Source organism: Macaca fascicularis, chromosome 15 (genome assembly GCF_037993035.2).
Source record: "Macaca fascicularis isolate 582-1 chromosome 15, T2T-MFA8v1.1".
Taxonomy (NCBI): Eukaryota; Metazoa; Chordata; class Mammalia; order Primates; family Cercopithecidae; genus Macaca; species Macaca fascicularis.
The window spans coordinates 36678819-36695032 of NC_088389.1; the positions used below are offsets into that span (position 1 = coordinate 36678819).

The 16214-nt window shown below is 50.4% G+C and overlaps 1 protein-coding gene across 11 annotated transcripts in view; it reads right to left on the bottom strand.

The window, feature by feature from the left end:
* GSN (gelsolin) overlaps positions 1–16214 on the bottom strand; it is a 64423-nt gene that overhangs the window by 19876 nt on the left and 28333 nt on the right. For 3 of the 11 annotated variants that reach the window (XM_065530134.2, XM_005580908.5, XM_065530129.2), the window contains 4 exons: positions 11042–11246; positions 10142–10296; positions 1961–2122; positions 335–484 (listed from right to left, as the gene is read on the bottom strand). In XM_065530134.2, the coding sequence (XP_065386206.1) occupies positions 335–484; positions 1961–2122; positions 10142–10296; positions 11042–11237 (663 nt within the window). In that variant the 5' untranslated portion in view covers positions 11238–11246. Of the gene's footprint in view, positions 1–334; positions 485–1960; positions 2123–10141; positions 10297–11041; positions 11247–13089; positions 13161–13210; positions 13392–15372; positions 15496–16214 lie in introns of those variants that run through there. The other 8 variants (XM_045373762.3, XM_065530130.2, XM_005580907.5 and 5 more) reach the window with 5 other exon arrangements.

A 16214-nucleotide genomic window follows, 5' to 3' on the forward strand; every position in this document is an offset into this window, starting at 1 on the left:
CCCACGAAAAATTCAAAAATTAGCCTGGCTTGGTAGTACTCGCCTGTGGTCTCAGCTACTCGGGAGGCTGAGGCAGGAGGATCACTTGAGCCCAGGCGGTCAAGGCTGCAGTGAGCTGTGATGGTGCCCCTGCACTCCAGCCCAGGCAACAAAGAGGAAGACCCTGTCTCAAAAATTTAAAAAAAAAATTAAAATAAAAAAGCATTTTAAAAATAAAAAGGCGGTTTATAGCAGAAGTTTTTTTCCTCAAATTCACCTCAAATTGCCTACTGAACAGAAGAAAGTCATGAGCAGCGTGTCCCCATACCCACCCCAATGCGCACCCCACAGGCACCTGAAGCATTGCCTCGGGCTCAGCGCCCTCCTCAGACACGTGCACTCGGGCCCGGCCACTCCGCTCGTTGTCCCGGATGCCCTTGGACACCTGCGTGGCCTTCAGTCTTTCAAACCGGTTGCTGTTGGAACCGCACCACTGGTGGATGTCCTGGAAGACAGAGACCCAGGAAGTCAGTGTCCCGTCTTCCTATAAGCCCCGCCCAGTGACAAGGCTTGGGGAGTGTGGCGTGTGGTGTGCAGGCTCACCCTGTTCTGAGCTTGCCCACGTGCATTATTCACATACAATTAAGTGTGATCTGCATACACCAGGGGATGGGAGTGCATGAATTTTTTCACATACAACTACATCTAGAATGTGTGCAAAAATATTTGCCTGCTGAAGGGAATATAAATTGGTACAATCATTTTGGAAAACCATTTGGCCATAGCCACTAAAGCCGAATACACCTATCTCCTTAGGACCCAGAATCCTCCTTCTAGGCATATACCTGACAGAAGTGCGTTCGTATGTCCACCAAAAGACTTGTGCAAGAATGTTCAGAGTAGCACTGCCTGTAATAGCCCCAAACCAGAAGCCACCGCAAGTGCCCATCAACAACATAAAGGATACATAAATCGCGGTGCACCCACACAACTGAATCTTCCACAGCAAGGAAAATGAACAATCTATAACTAAATGCAACAATACGGATGCATCTCAGAAATGTAATGTTGAGCAAAAGGTAAGACATAAAAGAGCAAGTTTCCGTGTCTATAAAGTTCAGAAACAGGCAAAATTCATCTATGCTGTTGAGAAAGTTCAGGATGATGGTTGCCCTTGGGGTGAAGGCACCAAAAGGGGGTAACGGGCCTTCTAGGGGCTGGTGAGCTTCTGCTTCATGATCCAGTGTTATGTGGGTGTGTTCGCTTTGTGTAATCCATCAAGCTGTACACTCAGGATTCACACACTCTTCTGTGTGCCTATGATGCTTTAATAAAAAGCTTACACTAAATCAGTGTGTGCTCACGTTTGCACGGACATTATATCACAGGTATATATGCATATGAGCTTTGGGGTAGAATGGCCGTGTCCATTTGCAGGTCTGCACTCACAGGGACTTGTGAGACGAGTGTGTATGAAGCATCACAATTCTATAAGGTAGGCCTGGGTAAGGGCATCCCACACACATTGTCATAGATCACATGCATGTGCAACTACATGTATGACATACACATGCGGGACTTTAAGCAACATACCCGAGTATACATGTGTGGGCATTCATGATGGTGCACATGTGCACACCTGGTGGGCAAAAGTCTAGAGTGTTTGCCCATGACTTTTATGTATTTATAAGCATGTGAAAAAGGACACAAGACGTACGTACGAACAGAAGGTGCCAGGAAGTCTATATGTCAATCAAAGTCCAAGTACACACTATACCCATGGTGTGTGCTTGAGTCTACATTTGTGGGAGTCTTTGCACACAGACATATCTGTACGTGGGTCTCTCCGACTCATGAACAATGCTGGTCCCCGTGATTTGCCCATCTGTGTCTATGCATTTGTTCATGTGGATGTTCCCAAGTCCATGGTCAGGCCAGGAGTACCTCAGTGGCTCCTGGGAAAGGGGAAAGCGGGACTCACGTTGCCCAGGTCCAGGATGAAGCAGTCGCCATTGTTGAAGCTCTCCCAGGACACAGGCACCTCGGTGGCACGGACCACACGCCTACCTTTGACCTGGAAGAGTCTCTGCACCACCACCTCGTTGGGTACCACGTGCTTGAATCCCGATGCCACACCTCCTTTCTGTGGGGCCAAAGAGACAGCATTAGCCCAGGGCAGAAGGCCCAGGGAAGCTGATATGGAAGAAGGGGATAGAAATGAGGTGAAGGAAATTCTGGCTTGTGGACCAGTGGCTTTCCAGCAACACAGCAATTCTCAGTTAACTCAGGACTTTCATACCATTATCTTGTTTGAGACTGGAACATTCTGATGCCCATTTCAGAGTAGGAAACTGAGGTTTAGGAAAGCAATAAAATTTGCCCAAGGCCACACAGCTAAGAAGTGAGAGATTCCCTGCCCACTGCATCTTTCTGCCACCCCTTTGAATCCCATACTCCACTAACAAGGACCCCTGTAGCCACTTTCTTTTTTTTTTTTTTTTTGAAACGGAATCTCGCTCTGTCACCCAGGCTGGAGTGCAGTGGCCGGATTTCAGCTCACTGCAAGCTCCGCCTCCCGGGTTCACGCCATTCTCCTGCCTCAGCCTCCGGAGTAGCTGGGACTACAGGCGGCCGCCACCTCGCCCGGCTAGTTTTTTGTATTTTTTTAGTAGAGACGGGGTTTCACCGGGTTAGCCAGGATGGTCTCGATCTCCTGACCTTGTGATCCGCCCGTCTCGGCCTCCCAAAGTGCTGGGATTACAGGCTTGAGCCACCGCGCCCGGCCCCCTGTAGCCACTTTCTAAATCAAAAAACTGCAACAATTCCTTCCTCAAAACCAGCATTTCCCAAAGGCACACTAGTCCCCTAAGACATTCTGCAAGCAGAGTTCCACAGTCAAATAAGCATAGGAAATGCTTCTCACTCACCCTTTCTGACTGTTATACAATGCACATGTGTGTAATAAAGGCTCTGTCAAATCCTATGGTGGATACACCTGCTTGCCTTTTGTTTTATACAGCATTTCCCTATCTTATTGATTCAAGAACTGCTTTTCTTTCTTACCTACTTTCTTTTTTCTTTCTTTCTTTTCTTTTTTTCTTTCTTTCCTTCTTTCCCTTTCTTTCCTTTCCTTCCTTCCTTTCTTTCTCTCTTTCCTTCCTCTCTCTCTCTCTCTTCCTTCCTTTCAACAGGGTCTCACTCTGTCCAGGCTGGAGTGTACTGGTGTGATCACAGCTCACTGTAACCTCAAACTCCAGGACTTGAATGATCCTCCCATCTCAGCCTCTCCAGTGGTTAAGACTACAGGCATGAGCCACTGCACCCAGCTTATTTATTTATTTTATTTTATTTTATTTCTATTGTAGACATGAGGTCTCACTATGCTGCTTAAGCTGGTCTTGAACTCCTGGCCTCAAGCGATCCTTGGGTGCTGGGATTATAGGAGTGAGTCACTGAACCCAGCCCAAGAACCACTTTTCTTCACCGTATCCTGCCTCCAGCTTGAGTATTCTGCAAAAGCCACTTTGAGAGGTACTAATCCAAATCCTTCTCATCCTTCAAGGCTCTTCTGGGAAGTCTTCCTGGATTGTTCCGGCCACGCCACCCTTCTGCTTTGCTGGATTGTTCCGGCCACGCCACCCTTCTGCTTTGCTGGATTGTTCCGGCCACGCCACCCTTCTGCTTTCCCCTATGGTACCGCAGCAACTCCCACCCCGCAGTGCCTTCAAAGCAGCTGAGGGTAAGGGACAGGAGCCCCGCCACAGCAATGCTGGATGGCTTTGGGTAAGTCACCCGCCCTTTCCGAGCCTCAGGCCTCTCCTTTCTGAAGGGGAGACACAAGCTCCTGCTCCCTGACCCTCCGTAATCATTACTGCATCCCAGAGCAGGACATTCAGGAGAGCGTCCCTGCTGCAGTCACAGCTGCCCTCACTCAGCAGCAAGCCAAGGAAAGTCAGCTGGGCTTTCCTGTGAGCAGTCCCCAGCTCCGTGCCCCAGAGTTGTCAAATCAGAGTTGTAAAGGTCCTTCTACAGCACCCCACTTTACCCACGGTAAACTGACGTCCAGAGAAGTGAAGTGACTCACTCAAGGGCGCTCAGCAAGTGTGTGGCCAAGCCAAGGCTGGAAACCTTGTTTCCTCCTCCCAGTCGGGTGCTCGTCTCCCGGCTCCACACATGGGGGTGGAAGCAGAGGGCTTCCACTCAGGCCAGCAATGCAGCCACCCCATCCAGGGCCCCTCAGTCCACTACGCTAAGTCTAATTCTAGCCACACAGACTCGAGGAGGGCAAGGGGCAAAGGGAGTCCATGTACATTGGGCTCCTGCTGTGTCTTCCCATAGTCAGCAATATATGTGTTTGTGAAATGATGATGCCCACTGTGCCAGGCATTCTTCACGCATCGCCTGCAAGGGAGGCATCATTGCTCCATTGCGCAGATGAGCAAAATGGGGCCCACAGGTGATGGGACTTGCCCAAGATTATACAGATGGTAGGTGGTGGAGCTAGAATTCAAACCCAGGCGTGTCTGAATCTGTAAGATTCACATTCTTCTCTCAATATCAAGTTTTCTTTCTATTTTCTTTTGAGACAGAGTCTCGCTCTGTCACCCAGGCTGGAGTGCAGTAGTACAATCTCAATTCACTGCAGCCTCCGCCTCCTGGGTTCCAGCAATTCTTGTGCCTCAGCCTCCCGAGTAGCTGTGATTACAGATGTGCATCACCATGCCCAGCTAATTTTTGTATTTTTTGTAGAGACCAAGTTTCACCATGTTGGCCAGGCTGGTCTTGAACTCCTGGCCTCACGTGATCCTCCTGCCTCAGCCTCCCAAAGTGCTGGAATTACAGGCATGAGTCACTGTGCCAGCCAATATCAGGTTTTCTTAGAGCAAAGATCACTCAGTCATCCAGGATGGGAGGCAGGAACAAGCCACTATTCAGAGCCCTCTTTCAAGTAATGGATGTTTTTGGGTTGCCAGTGGCTGGAGGACCCCCTGGTGTCCCTTCTTGGTCTCAGCTAAGGCCTTTCAAGATTCCCTTGGGCCTAGCAGGGCAGCCAGTGCTCACACAGCTGACAACTTGTCTTTCCACCCTGCTTCCAGAGCCCCTCCAAGGGAGCCGTGGGTTGGCCATGCTATGACTGACCTCGGTGCGAAGCAAGGGGTAAGACTGTGACTTCTCCTGAATTTGCTGCCCAAAACTGGGAAGCAAGACAGTAACTTTTTCCATCATCAGGAAGGAGTGAGTTGGGACTCTGGGTTGAGAGACCAGGTCTGAGGGGGCCTGAGGGCTGGATGGCCATGAGGCCTGGGATTGGAGAGCCAGGCAGAGTGCAAAGGACATAGGTCAGGGCAATGCAGCGGGAGCGCAGAAAAACAGGAGGGTTCTGAGAGTGATGTAACCAAGACTGCCCGGAGCAAGTGAGGAAGAGCAGCCAGGGAAGAAAATGCAACAACCAATGCTCACCTGCACTCAGCTGTGCTTACCTGTAACAATCACAGTGGCTGCCACTTACGGAGCTTTGCCAAAGCTGGGGCACCTGCTTTAAGTGCATGCAATGAAGTCCTGACAACAAGCCCCTGAAGCAGGAACTATTAATAATTATCCCACTTCACAGGCGAGGAAACCAAGATTCAAAGAGATTAAGCATTGTGTCCAGAGCCCAGTGCTGGGCGGCAGTGCTAGGTTCTATCCCCAAGATCCCCCTGCCAGGGACCCAGCCTCATTCAGCTGTCAGCCTAGGAACTCCTGACCACGGGACTTCATTCAACTGGACATAATGAGAGAGTGGATGTGCAAACCTTTTCCAAAAGGTGCTAGAAGGACTCACTAACTGTTTCTATTGATTCCTCGGAGACAAGGAAACGGGAGCAAAGAAAAAAATTGTACCCCTCTAAATACTCGTTGAAGTATGCCTTTCATTTTTGTCATTAAAATTTTTACCCTATTTTTTAAAAAGGAAAAGGGTTGCTTTATGTCATAAATCTCACTTCTTAAAAATTCTCTGTATTTACTTATAAAATAATTCTTTTTTTTGAGACGGAGTCTCGTTCTGTCGCCCAGGCTGGAGTGCAGTGGCACGATCTTGGCTCACTGCAACCTCTGCCTCCCGGATTCAAGCGATTCTCCTGCCTCAGCCTCCCGAATAGCTGGAACTACAGGCAGCCGCCACCACGCCCTGCTAATTTTTGTATTTTTAGTAGAGACAGGATTTCACCATGTTGGCCAGGCTGGTCTCGAACTCCTGACCTCAAATGATCACCCATCTCGGCCTCCCTAAGTGTTGGGATTACAAGCGTGAGCCACCGCACCCGGCCTTATAAAATAATTCTTGATGTTGAATTATTGCAGCCATGAGTTTCCTGATTAATTAACTCCTCTAATTTTACTGCTCTAGGAAATTAGAATTGGAAAGATTAATTAACAAAAATAAATTAAAGCAAGCTCTTAGAAGACATCAGTGGATCTACAAGGGCAGGGGAAAGAAGTTTTTTGAAGTTGTTCCTGTTTTTGACTATAATCTTTAGCACTGATTGTTGCTTTCTATGGTATAATCATTAGGTGGGCAAGATTGGCATCAAATTATCTGAACAAAATTCTATAGGATAAATTGTTTTAAAAGCCACTTTCCAAATTAAAGTGATTACATATATATGCATCTGTCTATCTATATGCGTTCAGAGAGAAAGAAATTAGCCACTATATGCTATATATCTCCAAGTGTAGAATCATGTTGGGGGGGCTTTTATTTTCTAGAACCTATATTTCTGTAATGTTTGACATTTTACAATAAGCTTATATTACTCTTGTAGTCAGAAGAAAGGAGAAAAAAAGCGAAGAAGATTTACATGAAAACAAAAGTTAAACTGTTTCTAAAACAAAGAAAAAATGAATTGATCAGGCTTGGTCCCCTCTACCTTCTAAACTCAGAGCTCTTTATCTAAGGAATAGGAGGGAGGGAGGACAGAAAGATTCCAGTGATTCTATGGGTTCCCAATTGTGTTCCTCAGGTCCAAGGGCTCCTAGGTCTCTGCACAGCCCAGATTCCATTTGAACAATGGGTTTCAAATAACCCAGCCCCAGGGGGTCTCCAGGGTTCAGTCCAAAAATGGGGGTCTGGGGAGTGGGAGGAGGAGGGTCGGGAATCAAGGGATTCTGAGCTCTCTTGCAGGGCAGTGACCTACGGATTTGGGGGTCATAGAACAAGAGGGCCAAGCCCCAAGTCAGCCCTTTCTAGTGGCTCGCTGTCCCCTCCCTGCCCCTTCTCACACTCCGAGGACAGAATTGGCTTAGAGGAAGAGGCTTTCACAGGAACAAGTCTTGCGTAACAAGCCCTGCTCCTCGGGGATCTATAATTGATGAGGGCGCCGGGGCGAGAACCTTGGCCTGGACCTGCCAAGTGCGGGGGCAGCCTGAGGACTTGCAGAAGGTGGTAAACAGGATCAGCCCTGGGCCTCCCATTCGCACCAGGAGCCAGCGCCTTTCAGGACGGAAGCCCCAAATCTGGGCCCAGCTGGAGCCCAGATCGTCAAGTGTGATCCAAGAACGTCCTGGAAAATCATCAGGAGTCAGGGAACCTGGCTATCCAAGTAGATCCCAGGCCATATCCGAGCTAGATCAAAGATCAGGGAACCTTCAAATGTCGACTCTGAACCAGGTCTGTGCTAGGCCCTTCACGCTTGGGTTTGCACCCTAATCCAATCACTTACTAGCTGTGTGACCTTGGACAAGTTGCTTAACATCTCTGTGTCTTAGTAGCTTCATTTATAAAATGGTGCTAACAGATACCCTACCTGTTAGGGTAAAATGAGTTAAATGAGTAAAGCACTCAGAAGAGTCCCTGACACACAGAAAGTAATAGATAAGTGTTCAATGATAAGCACCTTTTACCAGCTGTGTGAACTTAGGCAAGTTAGTTTACTCCTCTGAGCCTCAGCTTCCTCATCTATGAAATGGGAGCATTACCATCCACCCTAAAGGCTATAGTGAGAATTAAATGAGATCTTGTAGTCAAGGCTTAATACACGGTAAGGGTTCTTATCATCCTTGTTTATTTCTAAAAATCCAGGGAGCCTATGACCTGCTCTGCAACATTCTCTGACCTGGAAAATCATCCTTCCTGTGTATATGAGAACTCTCATATTTGTAACCATGTTAGACCGTCAGGTTATGCCCTAAGAAACGGTGACTAAGACAAGATAGATTAGCAAACACCTACTCATCTATCTCATCCCTGAACCCCTCTCAGAACTGAGCACTCCCTGGGATCCCACCTGTCACCCCACCTGGAGGCAATGGATTGACTCTTCGTGAGCCTGCCAGTCTCCCCAACTCCTCGGGACACTCTCAAGGGCAGGGACCCACCTTCTTCACTTGGGCACCCTGGTACCCATCACGTGGCCTGGCAGAGGCAAGGGAACACAAGCCTGGTTTGAATGTAGCTTATGTGACCCCTCTGAGCCTCCAGTCTCATCTGTAAAATGGAATTGGAGTTCCTTACCTCCCAGGACAGTTGTGAGGCTGAAATGAGATAACCTATATTCCCGGTATCATGTCTGCCACAGTGTAGCAACAACAAGCCGGTGCTGCTGTTACTGAGGCTCAGTGAATGTTTGTTGAATGAATGATGAATGGAGGATGAGTGATAACACCCACCCAAAGATACACGACTTGCCCAAAGTCTCACAGCAATTACAGGAGGTAGCCTTGCGACCTCAATCCCAATCTCTGTGATTCCTGGGCAAGTGCTCTTTCCACTTCTTGCTCCAGAAGTTGCAAAAAGACCTGGTCCTTCTGCAGCTCAGGGACCCGGCTCCCAAACTTCTTACCTCTCCTTCTGCAAGGTGTCAAGGCCCCAGAAAGGACTGCAGGAAGAAGGCAGAGCTGGACAGCTTAGCAGGAGGAGCTCAGTGCAAAGGGAAACTGGCACACAGGGGGCTCCAGGGAATCCAACCCAGCCCTGCCCAGCCCTGGACTGTGGTTCCCAGGACACACCCTGCCTGTTGCTATCTGAGTCTCAATGATGCTTTCCCATCATTCAATCTCTTGTGCCTCACCAGGGCAGACAACTTCACCCTCCATTGACACAGATGATGCTGAGGTCCAGAGAGGAACAGTGACTTCTCTAAGGTCACACAGCACATCAGCAGCACAGACAGGCTTGAACCCTACCCTAGGACCCTGGTCATTAGAGGTTTGTTGGTTTAGTGGAAAGAATGCTGAGAGTTAGAACATCTGGGTTCTAGTCCTTGGTCTGGCACCAATTCGCTGTGTGACTCTAGGCCAATTGTTTAAGCCTTTCTGCGTCTCAGTTCCCCTTCTCCCCCAGTAAAATGAGATTTGGACTCTGACATTAAGGCCCACCTGGCTGTGAAAGCCTGTGATCCGCCTCTCTGTCCTGACCAAGGAAAACCCCAGCTTTGTAAAACTACAGTGTTCCCAGAGCCCTTCCAGATGGCCAAGCCCCACACAAGGCATTTCCCAGCCACCCCTGCACCAAATCCTCTCCCAGCCCTGTAGGGCAGGTACAACTGGCTCTCAGGTAACCAGAGAGGAAAGGGAGGCTCAAGGAGGTCAAGTGGCTTGCAGGAAGTCACCAGCATATTAGGGTGCAGTCTCATGGAGCTCCCAGTTTGGCCTTGCTCTGCCCCACCTGGCTAGGAGCTTGGGAAAAGAGCTCCGTCTTGGTCCAGACTGCGAAAAGTTCAAGTTCAAAGGGGATTCTAGTGAACAGAAAGAGGGATGTGACTAGCAATGCCCTATTAAATACCTAATACGGGGCCTTCTGTTCACAAGGCCCTAAGAATTAAGGGGTACCAGAACAGGACCAGGCCAAAGCCCCCTGGGGCCTGCAAGAAGAACTAGCTTTCCACCTCTGGCCCACTCCTCACTGTTGGGGGCTAGGAAAACAACACTATGAACTTACGGGGAATTTTCTTCTCCCCATTTTAAGATAAGGAACCAGAGGCTCACAAAGGCAGTGTGATTTGTCCAAGTTCACACAGCTAGAAAGAGGCCAGGATTTAAACACAACATTGGTTGACTACAAAGCCTGACCTCGGATCGGTCTGCCCACCGCATCACAAGGCCGAAAGATAGATGGGCCTGAGTGAGCCCTGTTACTGGTGCATCTGTCCCTACTGCTCAAGCAAGGTGGGGCCCAACCCACCTTGTATTTCAGGCCAGACTTGAAGTAGCCTAGGAAGGTGGCCGACTCGAAGCCCTGGACCTCACGGTGCTGCACAGCCCGGCCGTTCAGGTAGTCATCCAGCTGCACGGTAAAGATGGCGGCCGCCCCGCTCTCATCCTGGCTGCACTCATTGCCTAGGGGACATCGGAACAGCATGAGCCTGGTTTCCCAGAAGTACCCCAGACCCCTGGGGAAGAGGAGGACGAGGAGGAGGAACCCCAGCACTGCCCTGACCTAGCTGTAGAAGCTGAGAAAGCCCTTGCCTTCTGTGAGCTCAGTTAACCCATCTGTATAATGGGACGATGGACCTCATTTTTCTCTAAGCATCCTCCCAGCTCTGTCACATTCCCCTACATTCATTCTCAGCCCTCCTGAGCGTAAACTCAGGACTGGGAGCATCAGCTCAATTCACAGATTAGGAAACTGAGGCTCAGCAAGGGGGCAGGACTTATAGCATCCCACAGCAGAGGTGTGGCAGGGACTCCAGGCTCCTGACTCAAGGGCTAACTGGGGAGTGCCTGGAGCTGGGCCAGGGAGGTTGTGGCGGGGCCCAGGGTCTCCAATTCACCCACAGTTCTGAGTGTCACAGTAAGGCGTTTAACCCTTATGACATTCCTGTGAGATAATGCAGAGCTATCATCATGTCCACTCCACAGGGACATTGAGTGACTTGCCAAAGGGCAGAACGTGAGTCAGGAGCAGAGTGGGGGTGTGAACTTGGCCAGGCTGGCTCTAGAGTCTAAGGGCACAAACCACCAGTCAAGGGCCCGGCGCATACTAGGTGCACTCAATAATCAGTTCCCTTCCTGGGGACCATGCCTCAAAGGTCTGCACTGTTCAGAACGGGCGCTGGGGCAGGGGCTGGGGGGCCAGCCTCACCCAGCCAGTAGTGGAGGTCGTACTGCAGATTCCCGTTCCTCAGCTGCACTGTCTTCAGGATGACGTAAGCATCGCCCGTGAAGAAGTCTCCATAAAGGTTGGTGGGCACGGGCACCAGATCAAACTTCTCCACACGCCAGATCTGCAGGCCAGGCTCCTTCCCTGCCTTGAGGAACTCGGGGTGTTCCACCACCATGCTGTTGGGCTGGGAAGAGACAGGGCAGAGCCTAAGCAGGGGCAGGGTCCTGGCAGGGAAATGCCCCGGGCATGAGGGAGGGCGGTTTCCAGCACCAAGAGCATCTCACTTGAGCCTCCTGCTCTCCCCACGCCCCAGGCAAGTCTATCCCCTTCTGAGCACCCTGCCTCAATGAGTCAACAAACAGGACAAGAGTTTTATGCTTCAAATCCTGTGCCCTGGCCAGCATCTGTCCCTCCTACTTAGCCCTCTTCGGCTTTTTCTGGTGATGGAGGATACAGAGGGCTCTACCTCCCTGCTCCCTTCTTTTCTTTTTCTTTTCTTTCTTTCTTTTTTCTCTTCTTTTCTTTTCTTTTTTTTTTTTTTTTGTGAGACAGAGCCTCGTACTATCGCCAGGGCTGGAGTGCAATGGTGCAATCTCGACTCATTGCAACCTCTGTCTCCCGGGTTCAAGCAATTCTCCTGCCTCAGCCTCCTGAGTAGCTGGGATTACAGGCACGTGCTACTACGTCTGGCTAATTTTGTATTTTTAGTAGAGATGGGGTTTCGCCATGTTGGTCAGGCTGGTCTAGAACTCCTTGACCTCACGTGATCCACCTGCCTCGGCCTCCCAAAGTGTTGGGATTACAGGCGTGAGCCACCACGCCCGGCCTCCCTTCTTTTCTTATTGCCAATTGGATGTGATAACCAAGGCACAGAGAGGCGAAGGGACTCTGCCGGGGGACCTCCAGCTAGGAAACAGCGTAGCAGGGGTTGCCCTGGGCTCCAAGATCATAAGCTCTGGGACTATGGGTAGACCCCTCAGATGGCAATAGTAAATCTAAGGGTCCCCAGGGCCTCAGCTTGCTCCCTTCCAGCATCTTCAATGGCTCTTACAACTAAAGGGCCCTCCAAGAGCTCATTACCCAACCCCAATCTGCAGATAGAGAAACTGAGGCTCAAAGAGGGGAAAGGACTGACCGAAGGTCACACAGCCTGTTTGCTTTTGCTCTTTGGAAGTGGAAAGATTTCCAGCACGGGGCCTGGCAGACAGCAGGCGCTAGCTCTGTGCATGCTAAATGGGTACACTCGCAAACCGAGGTGAGCCCACCTGAGCCTCCTGTGATCCACGGGAACCCCCTCTCCTCCCTGCACCCATCCCCATCATACCCCCAAGAAGGGTCCAAATGGCTGAGCCCAAGTGGCCTCCTGCGCTGTCTGCCTCCTCCCTCCTGCCCCGCAACACCCCACCCCCAAATTGCATTTCTTGGAAGAGAAGAGGATGCACCAGGGTCTGCAGGAGGCTGTTGGAGATGAGGTGGTTAAAAATGGGGAGGCTGTTAGACATGCACTGGGGCGGGGGCCGGGGTGGGCACAAGAGGGTTAGGCTGGAGTCGAGGACAAAAATCAGCAGGTGCAGGTCACCTCTGGCCGGAGAAGAGATCTGGTGGGAGTAAAAATCAGAGGGGAGAAGTCAGAGAAACCAGGCAGGGAGAGGGAGAAGAACTCAGGCAGAAGGGTGGAAAAACACGAAACCAGACAGGGCAGGGAAGACAGCAGCAAGGAGAGAAGAAATGATAGTAATGACCATAAGCAAACAGGTGAGGTCGTACAAGGAAGAAGGAAATATTGGAGAGGGAGAGAGATCAAATGAGAATAAGGAATCGGAAATGGAAGAAGACATCAGAAGAGGGAAGGAGAGAAGTGAGGCAGAGGGGAGAAGAAAACAGAGAAGGGAAAGGAGAAATCAGGAGGCAGGGGAAAAGAAATCCGGCCAAGGTGAGGTTAGCTTCCTGGGAGGGAACAGCCAGGGCCCCCAGGCTCCCACCCTCATCTGCGAGCCAGAGCCCCAGAAGCAGCAAGAGATACTTACAAAGCAACAAAACAGTTTTTCCATTCTAGACCTGAATTACTCCCCTTTTCCTAGCGCTGTATCTGCAAGAACTTACAATAGAGAGTTACTCCGGGAGCCCCGGGGCCCCCCGGGCACTCACCCGCGCCTCGGGCACCCGCCCCTGGGGTGCCCTCGCCTGGGACGCCCCCTGCGACGCAGTGGCCGCGCGCGCGCGGACGGGCAGCGACAGCGCGCACAGCGCCAGGAACAGTGCGCAGGGCAGCGCGGGCGCGGGGCGATGCGGAGCCATGGTGGCGACAGCGGCGGGGGACCCAGTCGGCAGCAGCGGCCTCGGGTCACCGACCTTAAGTAGCCGCCCGCCCATCCCGCCCAAACCCGGGACCGCCCCGCAGGGAGGGCGTGGGGCGGGGATCGGTCTCGGATCTTGGAGACATCTGGGTTCCCACCGGGATCGACCCGACAGGGCGCGGCAGTTCCTGCACCCCAGATCCGGGGCGGAGACCCAGCACCGGGCTTGGCATACAGCAGGCGCTAGCTCTGTGCACGCTAAATGGGCGCAGGCACGAACCGCGGTGAGCCCAGCTGAGCCTCCTGTGACCCACGCGAGCCCCCTCTCCTCTCTGCACTTAACATCTCCAGCAAAAAAATAACATGAACTAACGATTTTTGAAAGCTTTTCACCGACGCATCAGCACATCCTTTTCAGAGATAGTACAATGGCCAACCCATTTTACAGAGGGCGGAACAGTGCAGGGTGGTGAAGCAACTTGCACACAGCTTGCAAATGGTGCTGCCTGGATTTGAACTCAGGCAGCAGTGGGCCTGGGCAGAACCCTCACCAGGCAGCATGCACCGCAGCAGGGCAGGGGACCCGTCTCCCGTGGGCAGGTGAAACCAGTAGGACTCAGCTGAGCAGACCGCTCAGCTCCTGGGATAGCCCCTCCTACTTTACCCAAGACGGCCTTTCTTTCCTTCTTTTGAAAAAGTGTTTGTGTTTTAAAAGTTTTATTTTGATCAAAACGTAACATCACATGTCTGTACACAGTTGTTTCCTCTGCCTCCCATTTACCTCTCCCCAGGGGCAAGCACTGCTATCTACCTCTTTTAGCTGATGGTTCAGGGTTTACCTTCAGGTCTCTAAACAAGCCCTTGTTACTTCTTGAAGTTGTTTTGTTTGGTTTCCATTTTAGGTACTATTCATTGACTCCCCTGGGGGAAGACAGAGTTTGCCTTTCCTTCTCACTCCCAGGCTCCCTTCCCATCCCCACCCCTCCACCCTCCCACTAGAGTCACTGGGTTGGGGAAGAGCTATCCAAACTGAAGGCCTGCTTCCCACCGCCTCCAACCCCTCTCCTCCCTCCTAGCACTGCGCAGAATCCAACTGCTCCACCTCTAAGTTCTCTTTGTATCCCAGACCTCCCTTTCACCCTGCAGCCTGATGCAGTGACAGGAAAGAGGACTGGAGAGTTGGAGAGCTGGCTTTCATTCCCACCTCCACTGTGCATGTTTTCAATGTCTCATTCTTCTCATCTACTAAATGAGTACAGTAGTTGAGGATTAAATCAGTCTGAGGGTATGAAAATAGCCCGGCCAGCAGCTAGGTAAATGTGAGTTCTCCACCACCTCCCCAGAAAATATGGTCCCCCTTCCCAGCTCCTCCGGAAGTCCAGCCTCTATCTAATCAGGCTGAAGTTTGCCCTCTCCCACTCACAACTTGCTCCCACCTAAGGGGGGATGTGGTTCAGAAAAAAGGCTAAAGGAACACAGAGGAGAGATTATAAGAAGGCTTTGTGGAGAAAGGGACTTGTGACCCAGGCCTTGAATGACAGGGAGGATGGAGATTAAGAAGAAAAGACATTCCAGGGGGAGGGGACACATAGGCAAAGGGCAGGCAAACATAACCATATCCAGTGAATTACCCGGGGTCCAGCAGGAAACACAGGGAGCAAGAGGAGAGGAGGCTGCAGAGGGCAGCAGGGGTCACCAAGGCCTGTGTGCCACACCGAAGAGTCTGAACTTGTCTCGGTGTCTGTGGGGGGCCCCAGAGGGATACCTGAGTTCTCAGAGCTCCAAGTCCAGGCCTGGGCCTGCCCAGCCTGCAGTGGGCCAGCTCTGGCCTAAATTCAGAGAGCTCTCCCTTCCCCCTAGCCATTTGGAGGATGATATTATAAAAAAAAAAATCCACAGCTCCCATAGGCTCTTAATGGAAGCATAAACCAGTTTCACCTCTCTAGATAGCAATTTATCCAAACTCAAAACACACAATGCAACAACAGTTTCACTTTCTACAGAATTACTTACCAACAAACACAAAAATATATGTGCAAGGATGTTCACTGAAGCATTGTTTGAAGAAAACTGGAAGGGACCCAAATGTCCTGGTTAAATAAATGATGGAGCCACCACACAATGGACACTATGCAGCTGTGAAAAAAGAATGAGCTACATCTGATTGTGCCTGGCACATAGTAGGCACTCAGTAAACACAGGGAGATCTCCAAGTGCAGAAAGCAATTGCACAATAATGGCTATAGTATAGCTCCTCTTCTCCTTTTTACAATGGTGCCTGTTTTTGCATACACCCTTAAAAAATCAGAGAGTAAGCACCAAACTGTTAAGGCCATTTGCTGGAAAGGGAAGGAGGAGAATTTCATCCTCGAACATTGCCGTGGCTGCCTGAGGCTGGAGGAAGTACCTAGATCACTGCAGTTGGCATGAGGGAACTTTTCAGGGTGATAAAAATATTCTAACACTGGATTACGGTGAAGATTATACAACCAATTAAATCTACTAAAATTCATAGAACCAAATGTATACTTAGTGAGTGAATCATTATGATATGTAAATTATACCTCAATATACTAGCTGAAAAAATTGTAAAAAGCATTGCTGTAGTGTTTGAAACTTTACAAGTATATATCCAATATAGTTTTATTCTTTTATAGAACACAAATCCCTTTGTTTTATAAGAAACAATCCCTTTTAAAATATGCTTACAGTGATGCCTGCTCATTAGACAGTTTGGAAAATTCAAACAAGTAGGAAGAAATTTTCTTAGCCGCCCAGCCCCCAGACTGAACCTGGGCCAGCAACTGCCCAGCTGAGTGGCCCCTTCCAGAGCAGTGTGACTCTGACCTGCATAG